The 24,994-nt window shown below is 46.2% G+C and overlaps 5 protein-coding genes across 5 annotated transcripts; 4 read left to right on the top strand and 1 right to left on the bottom strand.

The window, feature by feature from the left end:
* Positions 1-1,731: 1,731 nt before the first annotated feature.
* On the top strand, positions 1,732-2,965 carry BHQ10_002929 (uncharacterized protein; the record flags this gene model as incomplete). Its single annotated transcript, XM_040875128.1, has 3 exons — positions 1,732-1,858; positions 1,913-2,137; positions 2,211-2,965. 3 exons carry the CDS (start codon positions 1,732-1,734, stop codon positions 2,963-2,965), a joined length of 1,107 nt encoding a protein of 368 aa, XP_040731433.1.
* A 2,035-nt stretch (positions 2,966-5,000) lies between these two features.
* BHQ10_002928 (uncharacterized protein) lies at positions 5,001-6,873 on the bottom strand (the record flags this gene model as incomplete). Its single annotated transcript, XM_040875127.1, has 5 exons — positions 5,001-5,287; positions 5,343-5,860; positions 5,915-6,514; positions 6,572-6,807; positions 6,856-6,873. The coding sequence occupies 5 exons, from the start codon at positions 6,871-6,873 to the stop codon at positions 5,001-5,003; spliced, it is 1,659 nt and encodes a 552-aa protein (XP_040731432.1).
* Positions 6,874-14,465: 7,592 nt separating this feature from the next.
* On the top strand, positions 14,466-15,842 carry BHQ10_002927 (uncharacterized protein; the record flags this gene model as incomplete). Its single annotated transcript, XM_040875126.1, has 2 exons — positions 14,466-15,653; positions 15,711-15,842. The coding sequence occupies 2 exons, from the start codon at positions 14,466-14,468 to the stop codon at positions 15,840-15,842; spliced, it is 1,320 nt and encodes a 439-aa protein (XP_040731431.1).
* Positions 15,843-17,233: 1,391 nt separating this feature from the next.
* BHQ10_002926 (uncharacterized protein) lies at positions 17,234-18,153 on the top strand (the record flags this gene model as incomplete). Its single annotated transcript, XM_040875125.1, has 4 exons — positions 17,234-17,262; positions 17,323-17,393; positions 17,446-17,493; positions 17,543-18,153. 4 exons carry the CDS (start codon positions 17,234-17,236, stop codon positions 18,151-18,153), a joined length of 759 nt encoding a protein of 252 aa, XP_040731430.1.
* Positions 18,154-18,607: 454 nt separating this feature from the next.
* On the top strand, positions 18,608-24,796 carry BHQ10_002925 (uncharacterized protein; the record flags this gene model as incomplete). The annotated part of the gene is made up of 8 exons (XM_040875124.1): positions 18,608-21,547; positions 22,123-22,795; positions 23,370-23,403; positions 23,454-23,583; positions 23,635-23,952; positions 24,005-24,082; positions 24,139-24,679; positions 24,741-24,796. 8 exons carry the CDS (start codon positions 18,608-18,610, stop codon positions 24,794-24,796), a joined length of 4,770 nt encoding a protein of 1,589 aa, XP_040731429.1.
* Positions 24,797-24,994: the final 198 nt, after the last annotated feature.

Raw genomic sequence — 24,994 nt, 5'->3', positions numbered from 1 at the left:
AACAGGATCAGGCTGAAATGTGCGACCAGAGGTCTGCCTTGGTACAGGATGACCGATTTCCAGAGAGAGCAAGGGCTTGGTCTGTACGGCATCGAAGCGGCACAGTCAGGGCAGAGAAAACTGGAAATGAGGCACGTACTTTCAATATCCGTTAAGTTATGTCCGTCATACGAATTGTCCAATGAATCCATCTTAATGGGCTTGATATTGCATAGACAGTTCGTGGCAGATGATTTACTTCAATCCTCTGGATGATAATAGGCTGGTATCTGTATATCAATGGCAGGGATATCGCCGGGGTCGTTCTGGGGTCACTTTAGTATTCCAATCATCGACAAGAAAACAAGGGACGTGATAAATCTCACCCCCATCCTCCTCAAAATCCAAGTCTACCGCTTTTGAAGCTACGTACTGGATTTTACCTGACGCCTCACAGCTTTTCTGTTCCGTTTACTGCTCACCCTCCGCCGCTTTTACTTACTGAGAAGAACTGAGCACGACCCTGAGCGCCGTGATTATCTCAGGTTCTCAGATTAGCTAGCCTGAAAAGGGAAAGGCCTCATGATGACTAAGGCTTTTGGTATCTAACTAAGTTAGTCCACGCGGACTCTCTTGAACAAGAGATGGCTAATTATCTTCTCTCACAACATGGAAATCAACAAGTTGGAGAGAAATGGGTATACAATCTTGTTCAACATCGCCCAGAGATTGATTCAAAGTTCTCACGAAGATATAACTATGGACGAGCTAAATGCGAAGATCCGAAGATTATTCCAGTCTGTATACCTCCTCATTCCTTATATCTTTTACAGTCTCTTGATGTTGGCTGTCTGGCTATTTTATAGCAATATCATGGACAACTAGTTGAGCAGCGGATGAGACTTGGATTCAATCATATCAATCACATCGACTTTTTAATTACATTTCCAAAGGCTTATATAATAGCATATAAAGCTTAAACTATTCGAAATCGCTTCGCGGCAACTGGATTAGTGTCTTTTAAAACAGATCGAGTTATTCAACAACTTACTGTTCATAAAGCCATTGATATCTCCTTCAAGTCGATCAAGCCATATACAGTCATCTTGCTTACAAACATCTCAAAATATAAGCCAATTCGTACGTCAGTAAACTACAATCAAAAGCCGTATAGAGAAGCCCAAATCAAGTGATTGATCAAGCAATTATGTGGATGTCGAAAGCCTATGAAACAACAATGATTTACGAGCTGCGCATGAAAAAGAGAAGCAAAAGCGCCCAAATATCTAAAAAGCAGACATTGATTGAGCACGTAATGACTAGAGAGGAAGCTCAGGCACTCGTACAAGGCCAAGTTAAGGCATCTCAAGCTGTTATTACTGCTCCGGCTGAGCCGGAGCTCCCATCTTCTCAACCAGTCGTACGCCGCCCATTTCGCTGCAGTGGTTGTGGCGTTGGAGAACATAATAAACAGATGTCCTAGTCGTACTAGTAATACTTTTTATGTATAACTTATACATGAGTTGGAAATTAGGAATTGAAATTAAGATTGTATACAGGTTCGGGGAAAAAAACCCACTTCGTTTACCGATTACTTTACGTGCTGCGTGGAATGTGATGGGCGGCTTATTAATTAATAATACCTGAGACACAACGATGACCTGTACGTATAAAGGGCCGCACCGTGAGTAAGTCTTGAAAAATCCCCTCGATTTTATTTTTCCTTTTCCCCATTGCCCATTTTGGTTCGCGATGAAAGAAGTGATTGTATCTCCGACCTTCCCTGAGGTAACCGCTCGTATACAAGATGGACCGATGCCTGGCATTGGTCCCGACGAGATATTGGTCAAGGTGGTTGTTGCAGCCAGCAACCCTAAAGGTATATATCTCCATTGGTACCATCGCTGCTCACTCTAAGTAAACTACAATGCAGATTACAGGCATTTGTATATAACAAACAAATCCGTAAACAGCGGCGACGATGTCGCCGGATACGTGAGCGCTATAGGCGAGGACGTCAAAAGAATGGGGGAGTTCCGTATTGGTGACCGTGTGGCGGGKTTTCACAAGATGCTAATGCCAGGAGGAGCATATGCCGAGTTTGCGGTTGTTCCGGCCCATACGGCGTTTCTCATTCCCGACAATATCTCATTTGAGGGTAAGTAACAGGCCCCCCCCCCCCCTCCTCTCTTCCATTATGCCTTCTAACAATCCTTCAAATCCGATTATAGAAGCTTCAACGATTCCTCTCACGATCTTGGCCGCGGCTCTACCTTTGTTTCGCCGCCAAAATCTCCCAGCACCGTGGATGGGCCATTCTAGAAACGCAGAGCCATTGCCGTTGATTGTATACGGCGCTTCCTCTGCACTGGGCACCTTCGCAATCAAACTGGCATCACTTGCAAATATCCATCCAATCATCGCAATATGTGGTGCCACAAGGTCTGGATTGACTCCTCTTCTCAAACCAGAGCTGGGAGACAGGATCATCGACTATCGTGTAGGAGCCGATGCAATGAAGGCAGCGGTAAAGGAAGCACTGAAGGGCCTCACTGCATACCATGCTCTCGATGCGATTTGTGAAAACGAATCCTGGATCCCAATTTCCCAACTGCTGGGTCACGGGGGTCATCTATCTGTTGTACAAGGAGGTCCCCCTGACAAATATAAACATCCCAGCATCCCGGCCAATGTCGAGATTGGTTATAGCTATGTAGGATCATCGCATTATGGATCCTTTGTTCCCACGATGCCCAACCAACCTGCGGACAAAGACTTGGTGGTTAAGGATATCGACTTTGCATATGTGCTTATGCGGTATGTGGCGCGAGAATTGGCCAGGGGCAATCTTTCCGGCCATCCATGGGAGCTTATACCTGGAGGACTCGAAGGTGTACAGAGTGGCCTTCGGAAGTTACAACGTGGTGAAGCCAAAGGTGTGAAGTATATATACCGAATCGCAGAGACGAGCGGACTCATACCCTAGCCCCAAGAAAGGCGTCAATAGGAGCTTGTTACCTTCAAAATTATCAGCAATTCGCACCTCGATAATCATTTTTTCAACCCCGACTGCATCGGCTTCTCCTTCGATAGTCCCAGAACCAAATATTTTCCAGCTAACAATTTTCAGAGCCCACAGCTCCGATGCATTCATTGACTCCCACCAATGCAACAACCGCACTCATTTCGTCCACTGTAGCAATGCCAGTCTTTATTTTGACCTCTTCTACTGTCGATTTGTACACGTCATTTGCAATTGTATGCATCAATTGTAGCCCTTCCGTCACAAGCTCTTACAGTACTTTGCAAATTCAGGATTTCTCATGAATACACTCCATTTAGTTTTACACCCATCCTTAAAACAAACTAGGTTCATATTCTGTAAAGGAGTTCACGACCTCGTTACTCCTTGTCAAACTTGATTGCGCAGTGCTGGAAATGCCGCGAATGCTTTCTGTACAGGACTTATCAATCCAAATACAGTGTATGATACTCCCATTAGTAGCTCTAAGCGGACTGCTATTCATGGCCACCGCAAGGCATAGACGATGAAGTATTGTTAATTGGTAGCATCTCTAGCATTAGAGCGTCACTGACATCTTAACTGATGCTATCCTTAAGAAATTGGGTTACGCTGAGTTTAGGTTCAAGGACCAGCTTTAGGAAGCTATAGTTTGAGTTAATAGGCTCTATAAGCCCTAATTAATAGATATCAGTTCCTGAGATAAGCCATAGGGGCTTACTTAAGAGTGCTTAGAGTTATATTTACTTAAGGGCTTCTTCGGGGCATCTCTTAAGTGTTTATTAATTGGCTTGTCTAAATCTGGGTAGAGCGTATTAATGGAAGTTTCAGGAAAATTCTCCAGCGAGACAGTTTGCGTCTGGCTTGATGAAACGGAAAAAATGCGTCAATGTTGCCTATAATTTAGTTAAACCTCCTATACTTCCCAACATATATGACTCCGTTATCAATTTTGCCGCGGCCGACTAGAAATTTTCAGTCCTCGTTGTGCCCAAGGAGTTAGGTTGATAAGGATGATACTATAAACTAGAGAGAATCTGAAATAATTTAACGGACCGGTAGTCTAGCCCAGATGGTGGCGAAAATATAGGTGCGAACCCACCACCAGTCTGGCACTCTCTAGCCCTCGAGTATCGTGGCAGCTCGATGTCGATTCGTAAAAGCAGATAAATAACGAACCGCTGGCTCCCAACATGTCGATCATAACCCTCCCCGTTGAGATTCTAAACCATATTAGTGTTGCCTTCGATATCACAGACTGATGCTTCCTAAGACTCTCCTACAAAAAACTATATGACGGCTCTACAGAGGCCTTCGCAAACCGGTACTATAGAAGCATCAAAGTTTTCATCAACAGCGATAGTCTCCCCGGACTTTCTTGATAAGGTTCACGGAGGGTATCGATTCGACATGTCAGTGAAGTCGGCCCGATCTCGTTTACGTGAGAAGAAAATCTGAGAGAATGCTGAGGTCGAAGCTCGCTGTGTAACATGGGAAGCGTTCGTTGCGGAAAACTGCGAGCTCTTCGCATCTTCTATTCTTGTGAACTTTCTCGAGACGTGTGTGGCACTCTATAATAGTTTTCTCACAATTCACGTGCGAGAGCGACATGGCATCTATGGTAACATGGATCCGGTCAAGGGCTTTTGAGTTCAGTTGCTTAGGTGGCGAAGAAATAGAGCTCGACTTAATCCCCTCGAACGGCACACAATGTATTCTGTTCCTGAACCGGCTTCATCAAGCCAAACAATTGTCTTATCGATGCTCATAGATGCGATGATTCAGTACAAAATAGTGCTACTATTACTAGACTCTTTATTCCCATAGTGCAGCCACGAGAAGAGAAGCAAGATCAATTTAGATATGAAGTAAAAGGCCCGAAATGTTATTCATAATTGAAATACACCTGATAATTACCGGTAAACAAAAGAGTCGTCGAGTAAACTAGTGAATAAATGCTCTCCGTGGCATCGCCACCGCCAGTTTTCGTACACATCAATCAACACACCGTCTTATGCACACCCTCACCCATCTTCGCCATTTGATGACGCGGCTGATCGTGAGCTTGTTGTCCAAGCTTTTCGGCATGATCACGTCTCCGCTCAATACGAGAACGATGCGCGTGAGTCTGTAGTGTAGACAAATCGACGGGGTCTGAATCAACCAGTCTCTCCGTGACGGCGATAATATCGGCTATCAGGCGCTCGAGAAGGTCGGCACTCATGCTCTCTCGGACGACTACTCGCAAGATCTCGATCTTGTTAGCAGTCGGGGGAAGTGGATAATCTAAGTGGATATCAGCAGCGGCAGAGGTACAGAAAGCGAAGGTGATCGGCCTTACTGGGAATGATATACTGCTTCGCCCGAAGCAGAATACTGACACTTTCCTGTTTCACATGAGGGTAATCTTTCTGGAACTGATCGGAGAATCGGAAAGCCACGACAGGCAGTCCGGCCACGTAGTCGGCAGAGGTCTCCTGTCCTTCACCAAGCACAGTATCCTTGGCCGCCTTCAATGACTTCTTGCGATGAATACTGCTGACACATGTGAACCAGCCCGTCTTTTCTAGAGCTTTGCTAAGTAGGCGTGCGTTTGCAAGGCAATTCTCCATAATGTCGCGGTATCCGTTAAATCCGAGATGAATGAGGTTGTAGTACTGCGCGATGACCTGCCCTCCAGGTCTTGAGAAGTTGAGTGTGTACGACTCTTCAGTACCTCCCAGGTAGTGTAACTCAAAGATCAGGTCCTTGGGAAGGTATGACTGATCACGCCAGATGATCCAACCTAGTCCAGCGTATACAAGTCCGAATTTGTGGCCAGAAGTGTTGATCGACTTGACTCGAGGGAGTTCAAAGTTCCTAAAACCATCAGCATCAGATTGATGGGGTTGTGCAACAGGGAAAAATGCTTACCACTTTTGACCACCACCAACATACGTGAAAGGTGCGATGAAACCGCCACTTGCCCCATCGACGTGAATTGGTATATCATGGCCAGTCTCGGCTTCATATTCATCCAAAATCTTCGAAACCTCTTCCACAGGCTCATAATGTCCAGTGTAGGTGGAGCCAAGAATAACAAAAACGCCGATAGTATTCTCGTCGATGTTTTTACGGACCATTTCTGGATCGAGGGCATAATTGCTCTTTTCCGAAACATCTAGAATACGTGCCTCCACATCAAAGTATCGGGCAAATTTCTCCAGGGCTACCTGTGCATTGGCTCCCATGAGAATGTTGGGTCGAGAAGTATCCTTCCCAGCTGCTCGTCTCTTTTCCTGCCATCGGCGCTGCATTGCTTTACCGCCAAGCATGATTGCTTCGGAAGATCCAACGGTTGCTGATCCAATCGCTTTCTCTTTGGATTGGGCGCCCCAAAGATTAGCTATTATGGAAACACATCGCGCGTGCATGGCCATCAAAGCAGGGTATTCGTCGGCGTCTGACAGGTTTTTGGCCATATTCTCGTACATCAGTGCATTTGCCTGTCGTTCCATGTATGTTCCAACGAAGCTATCCACAATCAGCACAGATCTCAATTTTCTTGAAACAATTGGCCTTGCGACCTACCTGGCCAGATTCAAATTGGGGCGTCCGTCGAGATCGAGCTCGTCACGAAGTAGCTGCGCTGCGACATCTGCAGGTGTGCCTTCTGTGGGTATGCGAAACTTGGGAATGGCCTCTTTGCTGGCATAGCGGGTTGAATATGGGGTTGTACTTGCGACGGCATTCTCAGTGTGGATGTTGGTTTTGAGGCTGTCGTGCGAGCCATCTCGCAGAGTCTTGATGAGCTCGTCGGGATCGACCTGTTACATTGTTAATTCAGGCTTCTTTAGAGAGGAACAAGAACTTACGTGGCGAGATAGAGTCATTGTGAACTAGAAGTTTTTTGTTGGGTAGGAAATTGTTGCAAAGGCCAGAGATGCAACAGCTGGTGTGAGAAAGAGAAGAAAGGCAAGTGCGAGGGACGTCATGGGTTATAACTCAAACGGTCCGGCGGTCCAGCCTAAAGAACCAAGCTTTTTCTCATGACATACCACGTAGTATCCCTACTGCTAAGCTTTCTTCACGTGGGGTGATTTGCATCGTGTCCAATGGATCTGACCAGACAGGGTCTACATACATCATATGTTGATCTACGGTGGGGTGTCGTCGTGTCTTTCTTTCTAACTTGGAAGATGTCTAGTGAGAAAAAACCCTTGACCTCGACCGATGATTGATTGGATCCAGCTTGAACTCATTAGCAATTTTATTGTTTTGCTACGTAGTAGACTTGATGACGTCCAGGAAATTGCTTCTCTTTCGTGGAGCATCGGCTAGCATGACGTCACCACCATCGTCTCCGCATGGTGAAGCTTTCATTGTCCGATTGGCAAAATACTATAGTTGCTGTAATGAAATTGGATCAGATAGGTTGAATGACTGCAGGAAATTCTGTGGCACGCAAGTTGGCGTCTAATAATTTCTTAACACATTATTGACCAGTCATTTGGGTTAGGGTTAGGGTTGGCATGATCGACCAGCAGAGATCCTGCACTATGACCAGTAATCTCCTGAACAATCGAATCAAATTGAAAAATACTGGGCCCTTCCATAGATTCGCTTGGTGTTATGCAAGTATGAGAAGATCAATCAAATCTGTGTAACAGGTCATATGCTAGCAGTCGTGACTACGTATTGCGATGAGAAAATGGTAGTGCTTATACGAGATTACTTTCTTTAAGGACTCTTGTCCGTTTTTCTGTCATCAGCGAAAATGTCGAAATTTGATGATGGGTCTAGATTGATCTATTAGTAGGCTAGATCGATCGAGATGTATACTAGTAGGTCATCACGAATGCTACCGGGGAGGCACTTGATAAATTAGTGCTGATAGACGTGCATACAATTCATCACACGTTGACTCGTCTAGTAAGTAGGATACTGAATGAGATTCATTGCCTGGAAAAGAGAAAATCTGTCAAAGCCCAAAAGTAGTCAGTCGAAACCCTAAACTGCCTTACCCTGAGCTAAGCTTAAGCCCTCGATCATCCACCGAATAACAACTCACTCAATTGGATTATTTAGTCGTAGATAAAATTCGGCATCTAAAATCGATAGGGACACAAACCCTGAAGAAAACATGGTTTATTCTCCGATACTGTCCACGTCTGTGGGGCTGAATCTTCTTTAGCCTTTTGCCTACACAAGTGGTATTTAGTGTGGCAGACCAAAATCCAAGGGGTAAGATACTAGCATGGACTACCCAGACATGTTTCGAATCAGAATTGTCGATTCCATTCTTGACTTTTGAAATACGTGTCCATGCAGGATATATGTAATCTTACCGACGAGTGCGGTAAGCACCGACAAAACTGTCCTACTATCTTTAAGCGCTCAAATGCGAACGTCGACATGAGGGTTGCATATGTATGTGATTAAATGGTACAAGATGGACTCACATGACCCCATTGCACTTAAATCAGCCAGATGGAGCCACATTCTATGTTTCGCACTCGGTCATGGAAACTACTCCGAATTGTGGATGATGGCAAGTAGAACACAAAGACTTGGCTCAACACTCATTGGACCGGAGAAAGACACTTCTTGTCTCAATCAGTTAGAATTTGAATTCTGATACTTTTGATATCAGCGAAAAAGGGACTAGGAGTACGAACTATACGTTACTAACATGACCCAGTGGGGGTATTTCTGATGAGCCAGCACGTACCGATACGTACGTACGGAGTACCAAAAACGCAAGCATGAAGGAAGGGAACGTGCTTGACCACTCGACACTAGTGAATCTATCAAAAAGTCTAATGAAAACATCTTTGGCCACTGAGTGGTGGTATGGAAATACTCCGCTTCTATTTCGAGCTTTTCAAAATTAGGACGGTTACCGTTAGTACGTACCTGGGCTAGCGAGTACACTTTAGGCGCGAACACTGAAGCTAGGGAGATTGCCTCTTGGATAGGAAAATACTACTGTAGTATAGCGTTATCAAGCTAAAGTAATTAGCTAGTAGAAACAATTTGATATTCGATAGTTGATTCGCAATTTAACTGAATGGATCTTCTAAATCGATTTGTTATGGGTATCGTGAGAGCGTCAAGAATATTGGATTTTTGTTTGACTGCGGAGACTCGGTATTTGATCCTTCATGTCGGACAGTATGTACTTAACGTACACGGTGGGTCTAGCTAAAAGCTCATGTACAGTGTATGCACATGGATGCCCCTCAATGTGACTATTGACTCTATGGATATTGGTGCTATGAACAGAGAGATGACATCTAATTATCAGCAACTTGAGGCTCAGATGTGTAAGATACGGAAAATAAGGGACCATATCATAATCCTAGTGGTTGTCTATAAAAATTACCCGTTACGAAGAGACAACAGGATTCAAACAGAAATTTAGAAAAAAAAAGGAAACAGGAACATACCGACCCCACCTCTACACACACGATAATTGGCCAATGGCTAAATTGTTTATCTAGGTACGGAGTCACGGAGAGCGCCCAACTCATCCACAGCAATAACACATGCCCGTTCATAAGGAATATCGGAAGTTTAGAGAAGGGGTTCACGAATCATCCCTGTTGATAGAAACAAGCCAACCAACATGTTCATATCATGCAGTACTATTAATATGAAGGTATTTCCAGAGTCCAAACCTACTTACATACATGCGCAGTACAGAGGGAGGGTACAGACCGAGGCACCAATCACAAGATACTTGTATTTACCCTAGCGTCCGGGGCTTAGCTGTATTGGGTATGGTTTGCCTTCTGGCTCGTACCGACTTTAGCACCGTACATATCTGACTAGCCACGAAGGGTTAGAGGGGCAGACTAATGTGATCAACTGACCACTCGCAGTGCTTGCCAGCATGTCGTCAGGCTAAGTCTTTCGTGGACTAGACTCGGGCCACGGTCAAATCGATAGATTCGATGCCTAAATATTAGCTCGTGTCCGTACGCACTGTCTCTGGACGAGTAACAGTAAGTGACTAAGTGCAGAAGATTCAGTTTCATTGCTTGATGAATTCAGATGGGGCTAAAATCGAGATGTAACGGTAATCAATGTCCATATATCAGACTGTCAGATCATGAGATGGGCACTGCCAGTAAGTTTTGCCACCCACATATTCTAGCACTGGCAGGCACCAGAATCACTTTGCATATGGCTAACAGCCCATGATCAAGATTCCACATCCATCAGTCTTGAGAAGGGCCGAAACTCGTTCTGTAATCTGTATGGTGTACGTACATACTATGTACATTCATACAATCATACAATGAATACAATGAGTGGGGCCGATGTTAGCGTCTTCTAGCGCCATTCCTCACCACTCAATCGGGCTTTCGCTGCCGAGTCTAGATGCGGCTCTAGGCTCGTTACGTACTAGTCCAATACTACAATACATACATAACAATCTGTGCTAGCGATTCAATAGTCAGGGTATAATACAGTCACTTATTATTTCTCATTTGCCTTGTACGTATCATAGTGCGCGGTTGCGCTATAATACTACGTAGTAATAGCAAGTATGAGGTCTGTTTTCGCCGCATTATTAGGGTTCATCATCTCGCTTACATAGTATGTTGTTAGGACAGTTAATTAGGTTGAATACACCCGATACGTACGAGGGCCGTACGGTAAACCATGACTTGTAAAGTGGGATCGCACCAGGACCATGTGATTTATTTTATCGAAAAAGTGGAGTCGACTTCATGCCTGTCCGTTTATTATTTTTTTCTTTTGGATTCAGAGTCCAGTATGTACACGCAAAATCCTACCCTCGATACAGACGTATGTTCATACGTCGTTTGTACGGTAATTATTCCATGATTTTCGTCGGTATATCAGCTTTGTTAAAATAATGGTTGGACAGGATGTTTGTCGGTAGTTCCTCGGGATTCTTACTCTTATACTTTTCTGTTCCAAGGTTGACTTTCTACATTCGACACGATACAGATGGTGACATTATTCACTTCCTGATACGCATCTGGACAAATAGCTGTCGTGGAGTAGTCAATACACACGGTCCAGAAAAAAAAACATCCCTGCATGCACAGTGCAACATAGACATACAGTTCGCTGTCAGATTGTAGGGTTACTAGGCCAGGGCGGAGGCGGAGGCATATTCCTGGATGCAAGGGAGTCGACAGAACGAATTACCGACGCCACGCGATACGTTCAATTGGTCGCCTTTTCGCTGATATTTGTACGGTACCGGGTACCGAGTATCATCAATACAATCTTATTATTCGTTTCTTACTGTACGCTGTATAGCGCGTTACCAAGTCTTGTCCGTCCTTTTGTCTGCATGCTGCAAAGCATCATATACTCGGTCTCTACACGGAGTAGAGTCAATAGACACCATAGCAGTCAGAAATACTATGGAAAGATTCTAGGAATGATGGACATGGCAAAAGAAAAGTTCTAGATCAATTAAATGAGCCTAATCGACTTTTATACATCGTATGGATCAGTTATGTTGATCTTCGCTGCGCCGCACCACCATGATCGTCACTCGCTCTTGGTTTTTCTCCACAACAGGTCAATCTTGCACAGATCCAGCATCGTTTAGCAGTCGCTCTTCGCGCCTATTTCTCTTTGCCGGCGGTTCGATTTCTGGCATTTCTTTTCTTTTTCCTGTAGGGCATTCAAACTTCGTTGCTGCGATTAACTGTAAGATTGTTGATCATTTGTTTCGGTGTTTAATCTTTCGATCTGCAGTCTTTTGCGTGATTTTGGGAGTGGTTATTCGGATCGCCAGCGATACGTAGAGAGTATTAGACAGTACCTAATCGCAACAAGCATCCATTCGAAGGATATTCGTTCTTCATGGCAATCAGAATAAATCTCGATTTCCTCTATATTACTAACTATGTAAATAAGCTACACAATAAAGCCATGAACTAACAGATCGACTCGACCAGACGAAAGCCCAATCGGGAAGTGACCAACGATGGCTGAGGCGGCGGCGCGCGGAGGGGACCGCCAGCCCTGTCAACCACGTTGTCGCTGATCCTGATCCATAATTTATTGCTCTTCGCTGAATTATACATGGTCGATTTGCGTTCTGGAAAGCTACAATTTACCTTGTAGTATGTACAACAGAATCGCTCCCTTTTCGACTCCTTTAGGCATCCGAGATATTTACGCCTACTTGCAATTTGTTCTTTTTCATGCTAATTACCAGAAATTGCTACGTAGGTCCGTATGGAGTCATCCAGCGCGACTAGTCGTAATTCATAAATTACAGTTCATTTCCGTAATAACACGCGACAAATTCGGTGAGACCGTGGTCAGTGGTTACTGGTGAATCAGCATTATTACTCAGCGTGATAAGAATGATTCTATCATTTTACCCAACATATTTCGCTGACTGGCTGGCTGAACGTACAAAGTGCTCTGGTACGTACACTCGTATCGAAGGTTCCACCTGGACTATTGGCCAGCGATTGAACGAACCCTTAATGCTGCTAATCACTCATGTCAGTTTTCTGGTCATTGATTTCATCGAGTCCAAAATTTCACACACGACTTTACCGTTGGTCGGCGAATTGAGCAATCACACCATACAGTGTACGGCGGTAAGATACGTACCGTACAAACAATTGTTCAAACGTACAGACCGCTGGCTGGCCCACGGCCGCCCACCCATTCTTCCTTCCTTTTGTCTCTGTGTGTTTTTTCTTTCCTTTTTTCTTCCTGCTTCTTTTGGTAGTGCGCATTTACATACATACTGATCGTTGATAAGTATGTTGTTTCGTATCGACTAACCTGGTACAGCTGCTGCGCCGTCCTATATAGTATTAATCACATTTATTCGTATCCCCCCTTTTTCATTTTGCTTTTTTGCTTCCTGTTTAGCATTCCATCTCATCCATAAGCAGGCATACCGCGTTGAATACTGCATTGCTATCTATGATGGACTCATTTCGCATCAGCGCTACGGTGATTGCCTGATTGTTGGGTCCATATTCGGTACCGAATAGTCAATACGCGCCGTACCCGTATTTCGGCGGAACTAGTCGTATTGGCTGTATTTGGTGTATTATCGAGCTTTTTCTTACTACTCTCGCAGTCGCCTCTCCTGTCGCCTTCATTTCGTGTGGTCTGCCTGCACAGTTGGGTTAATTAAGTGAAGCTGAGCGAGTTTAACTAGATGAATAGCTGCTATTGTATCGCCATCATACCATACGCATATGGCAGCAACACTAATCAAGTGAACCAAATACGATAAAACAGTGGCAATAGACCGAGCACGGGATTCCCCGCGCTGGGCGACGCTGGTCCAGACCCGACCAGAGGASGAGCCACAGCCGACCGACTAATTCCACTTGGGCCTGCACGATCGTGGAGCCACACGCCCACCTCGCCGGATACCTCCTTCTCCAGCGCCCTGGTCCCTCTCTTTCTCTTCTCTCTCTCTCTTCTCTCGCCCTCTTTCCTCTTAATCCTCCTCTCTTACTCGCTAGTCTAGCCATCTCTTCTCCTCTCCTCTTCGCTGCTCTCACTGCTAGTTAGCTAGTGTGCCTCGAGATCTGCTGTCCCTTCTCCATCGCTCTTTCTGTCCCAACGCTCATTCTTCCTCCCTATCGCACCTCTACGTGTGTCGACTCTGCTGACCTCGTCTCGTCTTGTCTCGCCCTCTTATTCTTGTGTGTGAGGGTTTGCGATCAGAGGAGTCTTTGTGCACAGACCGAAAAAGACGTGGACGTGGTGAAATTGTTTGTCGCGTACTCGGTCGGCATCCAAAGCTTGCGGCTATCAGTGTGAGGAAACCGGAAAACCAATTATTTTCACGGGATATTTTGTGCAAACCGGTTGTTCGCATCGGCGCTGTAGACACGACTAGTCATCATCAATATTACAGGACAACCCTATGAAGGCATACTACTGGTGATGCGACGACGACTTCTGACTACCGCCCATCGCTAGCATCGGGTCAGCGCTTCTGCTTCCCTACACGCCATCCACGACCGCGACTGAGATACTTGGCGCTCGCAAAAACAAGAGAGATCAATAAACTTCAGCATTCTTCGGGTAGTTCCCAGATTTGACCTTTACCATGCAATCTGGTGCACGTTATTTTGGATAAATTCCCCGTCTGGACCCACGGTCCTCGATTATCAGATCCGTCTCTACTCCCATTCGCCGCTCAAACTATATATTCGGCCGTTTCAAATTGGGAAACTGGTATTTAAACACTTCCTACAGGAAGATACCAACGGCGCTCCTCTCGCACAGTTTCATCGGTTAGGGACCTTTCCCTGAGAAATCAGTCCTACTGGATCCTTCAGGCGACTTCAGTGGCCGATTCTGGTCCTTGGGTTCGAACGCGATCAACCCAGCTGTAAACCTTGCAGGTACGGTTCCTGCACCAGCAACGTTGTCAACTCCGCCCAATCTCGACCCCGAATATCTCCGTTCCACTCAAGGTTTCCACCGTCAGCAACCAGCCAATATGGCAGCTCTCGCGGTTCCTCTACCCGGCATGGGTCCAGCGCTTGATTTGAATCCAGCTCCGCAACCACTTACGGCACGTCGGCCAGCAGCATCGAATCTTCCTGTATTCGAGCTGCCTCCGCCAGCGAACTTTGGCCTGGTCAATGCCTCCACCAAGTTTCCATCCCCCTCGGCCATCAACCCCGTGTCGAACGTGAGCAATCTACTCACCCCGCCCTCAAATCACTCTGGAGAGGGCGCGACTAATTCGCTGCCACCCGGCCCGAGTATATCTACTGCGATTTCTGCGTCTCAAGAGGTATCTTCGTATCAGTCATCGTGGCAAAACCAGAACTCGTATACTTACGGTTCTCCTTCCCAAGCCTCCTGGGGCCATAATTCCACCGGTGTCTTTCCGCCACCACGAAGTGTGCTCTCCCCCACGTCTGGATCTCTCGCTCGAGGCAGCGTTAGTTTACCGCCCACGAGCGAAGGTATGGCACAGCAATATGAGCTCAACCATCATCTGCCCCCCTTTCAACAACAGTCGATACCCACTTCATCTCCTGCTTCTGCTACTTCCGTTATATCGCATGGACAACATCCGCAACAGCAAGCTATGAGTCAGCTTCCTACGACATCTGGTGGTTCCTCCCATTATCAAACGGCTACGGTTGATCTGTATGGATCGCGACCAATGGTGAGCCCGTTGTTCAACTCATCCTCAGTCGGTGCTGGCGCGTATCCTCCTTCGTACGGAGCTTCGCCGGTTGGCCAAAGCGGATACACTCCTCGACTTCAGTCTGGCCCAAGCCATTCTCCGCCAATGCAGCCGCCCCATTTGAGCTACAGCCGGCCGCCATGGCCTTCGTATTCACTACCTGCTATGACGGGACCGATCATGACCAACGTGCATAATCCCAATGGACAGATGTCGCTCATGGGTAACATGGCAACCGGCATGATGCCGGGATTCACTAGCGGTCATCTCGCAAGCATGCAGCACATGTATGGTAGCCATCCTTCGCATCACCAAGGACACGGCCAGTCTGCACCGCCTAATGATCGTCCTTTCAAGTGTGATCAGTGTCCTCAGTCGTTCAATCGAAATCACGATCTTAAAAGACACAAGCGCATCCACTTGTCCGTCAAACCTTTTCCTTGCAATCACTGCGAAAAGAGCTTTTCACGCAAGGATGCTCTCAAGGTACGTCCTACTTTCTTCGATTCTAGTCAGTAATGACTATACTAACACTTTCCATAGCGACATCTCCTTGTCAAAGGATGCGGGAAAAACACGGATACGAGCTCTAATGCCGGAACCAAGGACGACGACAGTCTGACCAAAGTCGAGTCGCATAGTGACAAAGCGAGCCCCCTTTCAAACGGCGTCTAAATGAACCGTTACAATACTTTGTAAACTCTTCCGACCGTTCTTTTCGTTATTTTTGCAAGATTCCTTTTTTTTGTCTAAAGTTATTGTCATTCTGAGCAAGGTGTCAGGAGGGTTGTTTGAAATATCTGGGCGCATTACTGTTTGCTTCATCATATCATGTATTCCAAGATGATTCCTGTATGGTTTACGATCATCACGCTTTTGTTTCTGTCTGCTTCTCCATGATCGGCCGAACAGTACACTTTTTCCTCTTCTTATCCTTCGATTCTTGTTATCAAATCATTCCATACGATTTTTCTTGCCTTTGGTCTCTTTTTCTAATCGTATCCGAATATGATTGAATGGTCAAATGGTTCCTTTTTGCAGTTGGCGAGGCAAGGCGAGGAGAAATTAGGCGGTTGATTTTGTCTCTATACATACTTGCACATATACACATACATACTTCTCACTCACACATAGACATTCTGTGCTTAAATAGTACATAGCCTTTGATACCCAGGACTATCAATCAGCAATCTTGCCCGGGATGGAAAGCCAACTTGCATTGACAGAAATTACTCAACTAGGTAAAAAGTCAGCAAGAAGTGAAGTAATTAGGGCAAGCGAATCCCTGTGACCTTGCTTTTCGCAATCGCTGACTTAGCTTTGATTCCTTTGTTGGCTGTGCTAGGTAATGATCGACGCGTAGTATGTGTGTATCCTGTCTGGAATGACATGTATTTACATTACACATCTAGATGCTATATATGCAACGATTGGGTTGATTATCTTCTTCGATATACACACAGAAACAGATGTAGCGTCTCTACAGTTTCGTTTTCTTTGGTGACATTGTACATAGTTTGTAGGAAATACTCTTTAGAGGTGTTTGATACACCAATAAGAAATGGCTCAATTGAGCTGTGTGATTGGTCGCATTGAAGGGAATGACATAATCTGAGACTGACCTCATCGTGATAAGTTAACTATTCCCAGCGGGGTTGTCCTCTTTTTATCGAATGAACTGAGTATATTCACTCTGATGTCTTTTGTCAATTGTTATCGTCTAAAGATCCTTGGACACCCATGTATCTACCAAATCCGCTCCATCATCATCAATTGCAGTCAACCAATTCTCTCCTGCGACTGTTTCTACGTAGTACTAACGTAGACGATCTCCGTCTCCGATCCTCACCCCACCTTGACACTCCCCCTCAATGCGATTCTTCGCAGGTCCTTCCTTTAGCTCGAGGACCGCAACTAATATTAAAAGAGCGACTAATCGCCTCTTGCCCAAACCTGTTTTATCCGTGTCTCAGCGCTGTCAATTGAAGACTCCTTCTTTCTCTTCGAATTATAAAACATCTGCAACTTCGGTTTTCAAGAGACCTATTCATTGCTCCTCTGTCGCGATGGCTGGTGTTAGCAAAGCTTGTTGCTCGTGAGTTGTCTGATTATTGATGTTCTGGTTGAGATTTGGCTGCTGATGATAATGATGCAGTATCCCCCCCGTTATCTCAAAGGGTTATGAAGCCAAGGGTGAATACAAGACCCTTGGTGGACTGAAGACCTGTACGTTGTTTGTCGGGCTGATTACAAATTCAACCGCTAATAATCTATGCAGATGTCACTGGTCCCGCCGACGCTACTCGTGCCATTTTCGTCATCTACGGTACCTCTTTGCCCTACACTCTACAAAAGCAATAGACTAATGATAGAAGATATCTTCGGCTTCTATCCCCAAACCCTCCAAGGCGCTGACATTCTTGCCAACGCCGACAAGGACAAGAAATACCGCGTTTACATCCCTGATTTCTTCGAAGGCGAACCCGCCGACATCTCGTGGTACCCACCTACCACCGATGAACACAAACAAAAACTCGGCAAATTCTTCGAAACTGCCGCCGCTCCTCCACGCGTTCTCGCAAAGATCCCCGGCGTTTTCGCAGATGCCAATAAGGAAGCCAGCAGCGGCAGCGGATTCGCCTCTTGGGGCATCTTAGGATACTGCTGGGGCGGCAAAGTTGCCAATCTCGCCTTGGGCAAGGACACCGTTTTCAAGGCTGGTGCGCAGGCTCACCCAGCTATGTTGGATCCGGAAGATGCAAAGAACGTCACTGTGCCGATTGCGGTGTTGGCGTCAAAGGATGAGGATCCTGCTGCTGTCAAGGGTTATGAGGCTAACTTGAAGGTTGCCAAGTTTGTTGACACTTATCCCACGCAGATCCATGGATGGCTGGCAGCCCGAGCTAATTTGGAGGATCCAGAGGTCAAGAAGGAATATGAACGCGGATATAATGCTCTGTTGGACTTTTTCCACAAGCATCTGTGATGACGTCATTTGATTAAGTTGAAGGGGATGCCTCAGATGATATAGCTACGTAGTACTCGCTTGTATGCTGAACAAAATGACTTTTATCGATCTCTAGCGCGAGTATCTCATTGAAAAATAAAAAGATTTCATACGTACGTAGCTGGGGTCTAATGTTGAACTCTCACCAGCCGAATGTTCCGTGTTCCCATGTCGGCGCTAGACCTTCGCGGCCCGTTGCCGATTGCCGACGATCATGACGTGACTAAGCTTCATTCTCAAATGCCGCTAGTTGTGACCGTCAGATCATGACTCTTTCCTTATACCGAAATTTATCCGGATGGCTGTAAATTTCTATATAATGGTGTCGCGCCACTGATCGCTTCATGGTTGCACGCAATGTTCATGTCTCATCGAGCAGCGGGTTAGGTACCTAGCATACGATCGAGCTGCCATCGCAGCAAAAGATCTCGAGATGAACTACACCCAAGACACTCTAGAGTCTCCTCCCCTCGAACGCACTCGATCTTTTGATGAGGAGCCAAAACAGCCAACCAACATCCCCAACGGCATTGAGCATGCGTTACAGAACCTCGATACTGCAACAGCAACGAAAATAACGAAAGCGACAGCGAATTCGGCGAGAAACGGATTGACCAAAGATGATGTGAAATACCTCTTTTCCGGAGCGCCGCATTTCATGCTCGAAAAGGGGAGACACAACCATTGGTATCCACATGTCTTGTTCCCCTGGGACACGAGTTTACCGATTCAGGATCTGTGGGATAGAGAGCAATTGCGCCATGAATCGTTTACGTTGTCGACGCTCCATGCGCATCTCCCCATACCATCGAAATGCGACAATAAGGACAACAACAGACAAGGATGGCAATACGAAGAAGGCGTCAAACGATCAACGTACGATCTCGGAATTTTCGAGGTCCCCAACATGCTCTCCGTAAACGGCAAGGAACCCGGCGCAATCGGATTCCGACATTTTCTGGAGTTGGCGACTGCTGATGCGGTGCGATACAAAAGGGCGCTTCCGACGAGAGGTTCAGGGGACGCCCTGGACCCGCACCTGTTGTCGAGTTTGCCGTTGACAGAGGCGTTTGATACCTTGAGTCATTTGAGAGATTCGTATTCGCTATGCAATCATGAGTCAATCGTTTTGGATCGACACAAACTGCTATGCGAGGGTCCGGTGGCTTGGAAACGGATCGGCGTGCGCGATATTCCTATTAGGGATCTTGTGGAGAGGTTGCAGCATCTTTCCAATTTTCGACTGGAGGCGATCAAGCAACTACCTACGGACGAGTCGGGCCATAGGAAGATCATCACAATTCTAGACAAAGAAACGCCGGAGTCACTACACAAAAATCTGTATACGAAACTCTTGTTCCCGCCTCCACATGGCTGGAGTCAGCATCAACATGAAGAGCTCAAAGGGCAGATTGAAGTACTCACGCGGGTTCTAGCGGTCAAGGGTGCTTGGGTCGATATGAGTCTTCCCGAGTGGCGACTGCGTGTTGGACAGATACTTTGGGAGAGACCACCGCATGCAGATGGAGATTGCATGGATTGCGTGAAAGAGGAAAACGGAAAGCCTGAAGAGAACAAAAAAGGCCAATCATCTTTAAGCCTCAATACTGGTATCGAGAGGAAATGGCTATTGATACAACTTCTCTTGGCTGGAGAGCTGCTCATGCGTCTGGATGCTATCGTGCAATTAGCTGTCTTGCAGCACTCCAAAACTATATCCGTCACAGCTCAGGATATGCGCGAATTCGACAAGTTGCGGCATGGAAAAGTTAATTGGGATATTCTTTTCTTCCAGCGCGCATCTGATAATCTGATCTTCAAGTTTATACCCCCAGGGACACCACCGGCTACTACATCTGAACAGCCCCAATCAAAAAACGATATGCCTCCGCAGACCCAAACAAAACAACACGGCGGCTTTCGGTCAAGATTTGGCAGCATCTCGAAGCATTTTCCTTTGCGCCATTCCAGCTCTACCGGACAAGAGAACATATCCTATCAGCAGTCTTCATGTGAATCTATTTGGGATACTGTCGTGGTTATCCCACGGCATCCAGAGCGGCAGCTCAAAGGCCTTTCCGTATTTGCGGAAAAGATTGGCTGGCCTGGCCATGAGACACATGAAGCAAGAATTCAATCAAACTTACTTCTGACTTCAGACTCCGTTGAATCGGTGTATAGGATACCAGTCAAAAACCAATCAATATCAAGAGAGTTGCCAAAAAAGGAGGCATATTGCAGAAGCCAATCTCATCGTTATGTGAGCCTTCACAAATCTGACCGCGCGGCCGATAATGCGACCTCCCGCACAGGAGGATGGCTTTCTCGTTCATGGCTGGCAGGCCTCATAATGCCTGGCGAAAGCATCCACCAAATACTTATGGCCACAGTCCTTGAGAATGACCCTACAGTCCTACATAATCTAGGCTCCGTCGCCAATCTATACGGAGGGCTCAGCTATGGCGATGAATACACATGGTGGAGCACCAAGTGTATCGTCGGTAGAGTTCTCGCTGCTTTACCCGAGTCAAAGGTATGCATGGGATGGGCGAGGGTACGCACAATCCCAGAGACCGAGAACGACAAAGAATTTGCCGAACTCAACAATACGTGGATTTCAGTGGAAAGTGTTCAAGAACCACTGCAAGGGAATGCACGGATTCGACAAGGGATAAAGATGGCGCTCGAATCTAATCCGCTCGGAAAGGGGCGAGTGGCTAGTGATACATTCACCATCCCGGTTGACGAAGGCGGCGATGAAAAGATCTCACAATTCGATGTCAAGTTTGATAAACTCATACTCTCACGGCAGGCAACGCCGGTTGAGTGCTGTGGGTCAGAAGCCATCAAAAGCATCTTCACTGCAGATCGAGCATCGGTGTTGTTTCAAGTCATCTCACCTGAGTCATCTACAGTTGCCTTTCACTTGAAGCATAACGTCGCTTTCATCTCGTCGTATACGTGTCAACCCCCGCGCGGATCAGTTGCCCATCATACGCCGCAGCATGACAGTCCTGAGACACACGAAGACGATGGGCAGTTTCAACACACGCATCTACCAGGCCATCCACTACACAAATCATACAAATACAAATACGTCCCTCTCCAAGATCTGCGTTCGGACACGCGACCGCCAATCATCGTCTTTCCGTCGACTAAGGAATCTTCTTCGTCATCTAGTGATGCTCATCTCGCCACCGCCCACAATGATGAGCTGATACATGACCACGCCCATAAACAAGACGAGAAAGACACAGTGGAAGAAACCCTTGAACCAGTCTGGATCCTAGATGCGCGCTCCTCGACACGCGACAAGGAAGTGTTTGCGCGTGCTTGGTGTGCAGCTGTTGGCGTTAATGCACTCATTGGCCGGGTTGGAAGAACTTGTTTGGCTTGCTGTGTAAGGGAAGCTAGGGCGATTGGAGTTGGAGTTGTTATCCGAGTTTAATTGTTTGCATGACTTTTGAGATATCCTTGGGTGAAGACGGATTGTATATATTTATACACATACTAATGAATGATGATGATGCTTGATATAGAGACCTAATCGAAAATATTCAACACGAGTGTAATACTTCAAAAACATCTACTTCATTTCATTCTGCGTATCGATTGTAAACCATACACAACCCTAATCCGGTATACACCGAACCCCGCTATCTCTGCATATTCACCGCCTGCCTTTTACAGCTCAATGTCGGTGGTGTTTGCATTGTTTGCTCTGAACAACAAATAAACAAGACGGCATTTCGTTGATATCAGATTCAACCACGCCATATTCAAACTCGCTCAATTAATGAGTCCCCCTTCTTACGACTTACCTTTCCAAGTGCATTGTCGTCGTATTGTGATTTATCGCTCATAAAACATGGCTCAGCCAGTAAGTCGAGTACTTTCGTCTCCGATTCGCAACATACCGGATACTAACTCCTTTATCCTTCCCTACAGAACCCTCAAATCCCTCAACACGTCTCCGCATTACTTTCACATCTCACATCCCGACCAGGCGTCCAATCAACTTTGATATTATCTCGCAAAGATGGTTCCATCATTCAAAGTACCGGTCTCTTAGCCGCAACCTCACCCTCATCGCTCGGAACGAGCAACACGACCAACACGGACATCAACAATGCAGACAACTCAATCCCGTCCAGAGGCACCATTACGAGCTCCTCCACAACATCGACAGATCTTGCATCACCGACGCTACCGCCGCCAGAGTCTACTGTGTCAAGTCAGCAACCCTCTACAAACCCAAATCAGAACAACCAGCAATCGTACAAGCCCAGTCAAGCGGAGACTCTGGCTGCACACATATTCGCTTTTATGACTAGTGCCTCTGGCCTTGCGTTGTCTCTTTCAGGAGGTTCTGGATCAACGGGCAATGACGATATTGGGTATGACTCGCGATCGAAAGGGATCAACGGCACGTTAGACAACGGCACCACTCCCGACGGTACCACCGCTACAGACCGAACACATGAACGCGAGGAGGACGATGAGATTAAGCTTTTAAGACTGCGCACGAAAAAGAATGAGATTGTCGTCGTGCCTGACCGGAAATATTTGTTATGCGTGGTGCATGATGCTTCTGGGGCTGGTGCTACGTCTACTTCTGGCGGTGGGACATCAAGGTGAACAACTTCGATTTTGGAGAGTTTTGAGCGTCTAGGATGATGGTTTCGGGCTGTTTTTATCTTGTACATATGATGATGAAGTTTTGGACTCGGTTATTGTTGCGATGATACCACTTTGAAAGATTCAGAAACTGTTTTGACGAATACCTCCAGGTTGTCCAGGTGTAGAAAAAATCTGAGAATTCAAGCACGCCATGTTGCATTGACGACGGGGAACCCTTAAGCTACAATAGATTTCACATGGGCTTCGGGGTCTCTATCACCGAGTCCTCTCAGTGGGGTAGTTCATGGAGACTGACGGGATAAGAGCTTGGTCAAGTAAGTAGATAGCTCGTTCACCAACTATTTCAAGGACTCAACTATCTTTCAATCTTACTATACTATTCTCCTCGCGCACTGTGATACGAGATGGCGGCTACATTCGATGTTTCCCAAGCCAGGACACGGTTTCCAGGGCTGAATCAGCCGATAGTCCTTCTTGATAACGCAGGTATAGTGCCAACTCTAACACAAGAGAGAGAAACATGCATCATTTCAACTGACATGCAAGTTAAATAGGTGGAAGTCAGGTGCTCGATACGGTTATCGAATCGTGAGTACCAGATACTCGATACCCATCGACCGAATACTGATGAGACATAGTATCTGCAACTACCTGTCAAAGACCAATGTTCAACTTACAGCTACATATCCAGTTTCACAGACATCTACCCAGTTGTATAACGCTGGATACGCGGCAGCTGCAAAATTCATCAATGCCAGTGTAGACGAAGTATGCAAATCCAATATAATGAGTGTGCTATCGTACTGAAGAAGAGAACAGATATCAATAGGAATATCATCTACTCAACTCCTTCATAATCTCTCAACGGCCTTTGACTTCCAGTCCGGAGACGAAATCATCATCTCGAATCTCAACCATGAGGCCAACAGCGCTGCCTGGGCACGCATTGCGCAACGTTTGAATCTAACGCTTAAAGTCTGGAGCGGCAAGGGCACAAACCCGGATTGCGATTTGGATTCTCTGAGGCCCTTGTTGTCGGATAATACAAGGATTGTGGCTTGCCCGCATTCATCGAATATCACGGGCACGATAACTAGAGTGAAGGAAATAGCGGATTTAGTCCATTCGTTTCCAAAGGTAGGACTCAGGCTTTTGTATCGTTTGCCACTGACGAGGCATACTCTTCTAGGCCTTACTATGCGTCGACGGCGTTGCCCTAGCTCCTCATCGACAGGTAGACGTGAAAGCCCTCGATGTCGACTTTTATGTTAGTACCCAGCCAAATCTTCTAGAATATAGGCCCAACCGCTAACATGTTTGCAGGTCTTCTCATGGTATAAAGTCTACGGCCCCCACATCGCGCAGTTATATGCCTCTTCACGAGTACACAACCAAATAAACTCCTTAGCCCACTACTTCAAACCCACCCAACCACCCCAAAACCTCGACACAAAACTCAATCTTGCCTCTGCAAGTTACGATCTTCTTCCCTCGCTGCCATTGATCGTTTACGATTATTTCGGCACAGATGATCCTAAGAAGGTAGAAGCCGTTTGGTCTGCGATTGCGGATCATGAAGAACGTCTGCAGGAGATTCTGCTACAATTTTTGCGTGGCAAGGCTAAAGAAGGGATCGTCACTATCTATGGAGAGCCAAGTGCCAGTCAAGACTTGAGGGTGCCGGTGATTAGCTTTACGGTGAAAGGAATGTCATCTCGAAGCGTTGTTGAGGAGGTGGAGAAGATCTCTAAACTTGGGTTCCGGAATGGCCATATGTATTCCCACCGCTTGTTGAAGGATGTATTTGCTCTTGAGGACGTCGATGATGGAGTCGTACGTATCAGTATGCTGCATTATAACACAGGTAAGTCTGCGTTTATTTGGTCGATTACTGCTTATCGTGACTGATGATTTGTGATGTATAGAAGCAGAGATGCATGAGGTTGTCAAGGTATTGGACCAGGTTATACCGAAAGCATAGCCTATTGCAGAGGGACTTGAGCAATCAAGAATTCAATTAGGGTTTTGTAATCTCCAAAATGTGAAGTAGAAAACTACTAAGTATGCTTGTGCCTGATTATTCTGGCATCAATGTTGAGATAACATGTCACGTGCTGATAAGAAATATTCTCGGCATCAAAAAAAGTTGACAACCAAAACCACAACAACTGATGAATCA

Source organism: Talaromyces amestolkiae (genome assembly GCF_001896365.1).
Source record: "Talaromyces amestolkiae strain CIB chromosome Unknown scaffold4.1, whole genome shotgun sequence".
Taxonomy (NCBI): Eukaryota; Fungi; Ascomycota; class Eurotiomycetes; order Eurotiales; family Trichocomaceae; genus Talaromyces; species Talaromyces amestolkiae.
The sequence above is the reverse complement of the archived record's forward strand: the minus strand, read 5'-3'. Positions and strand labels throughout refer to the sequence as shown.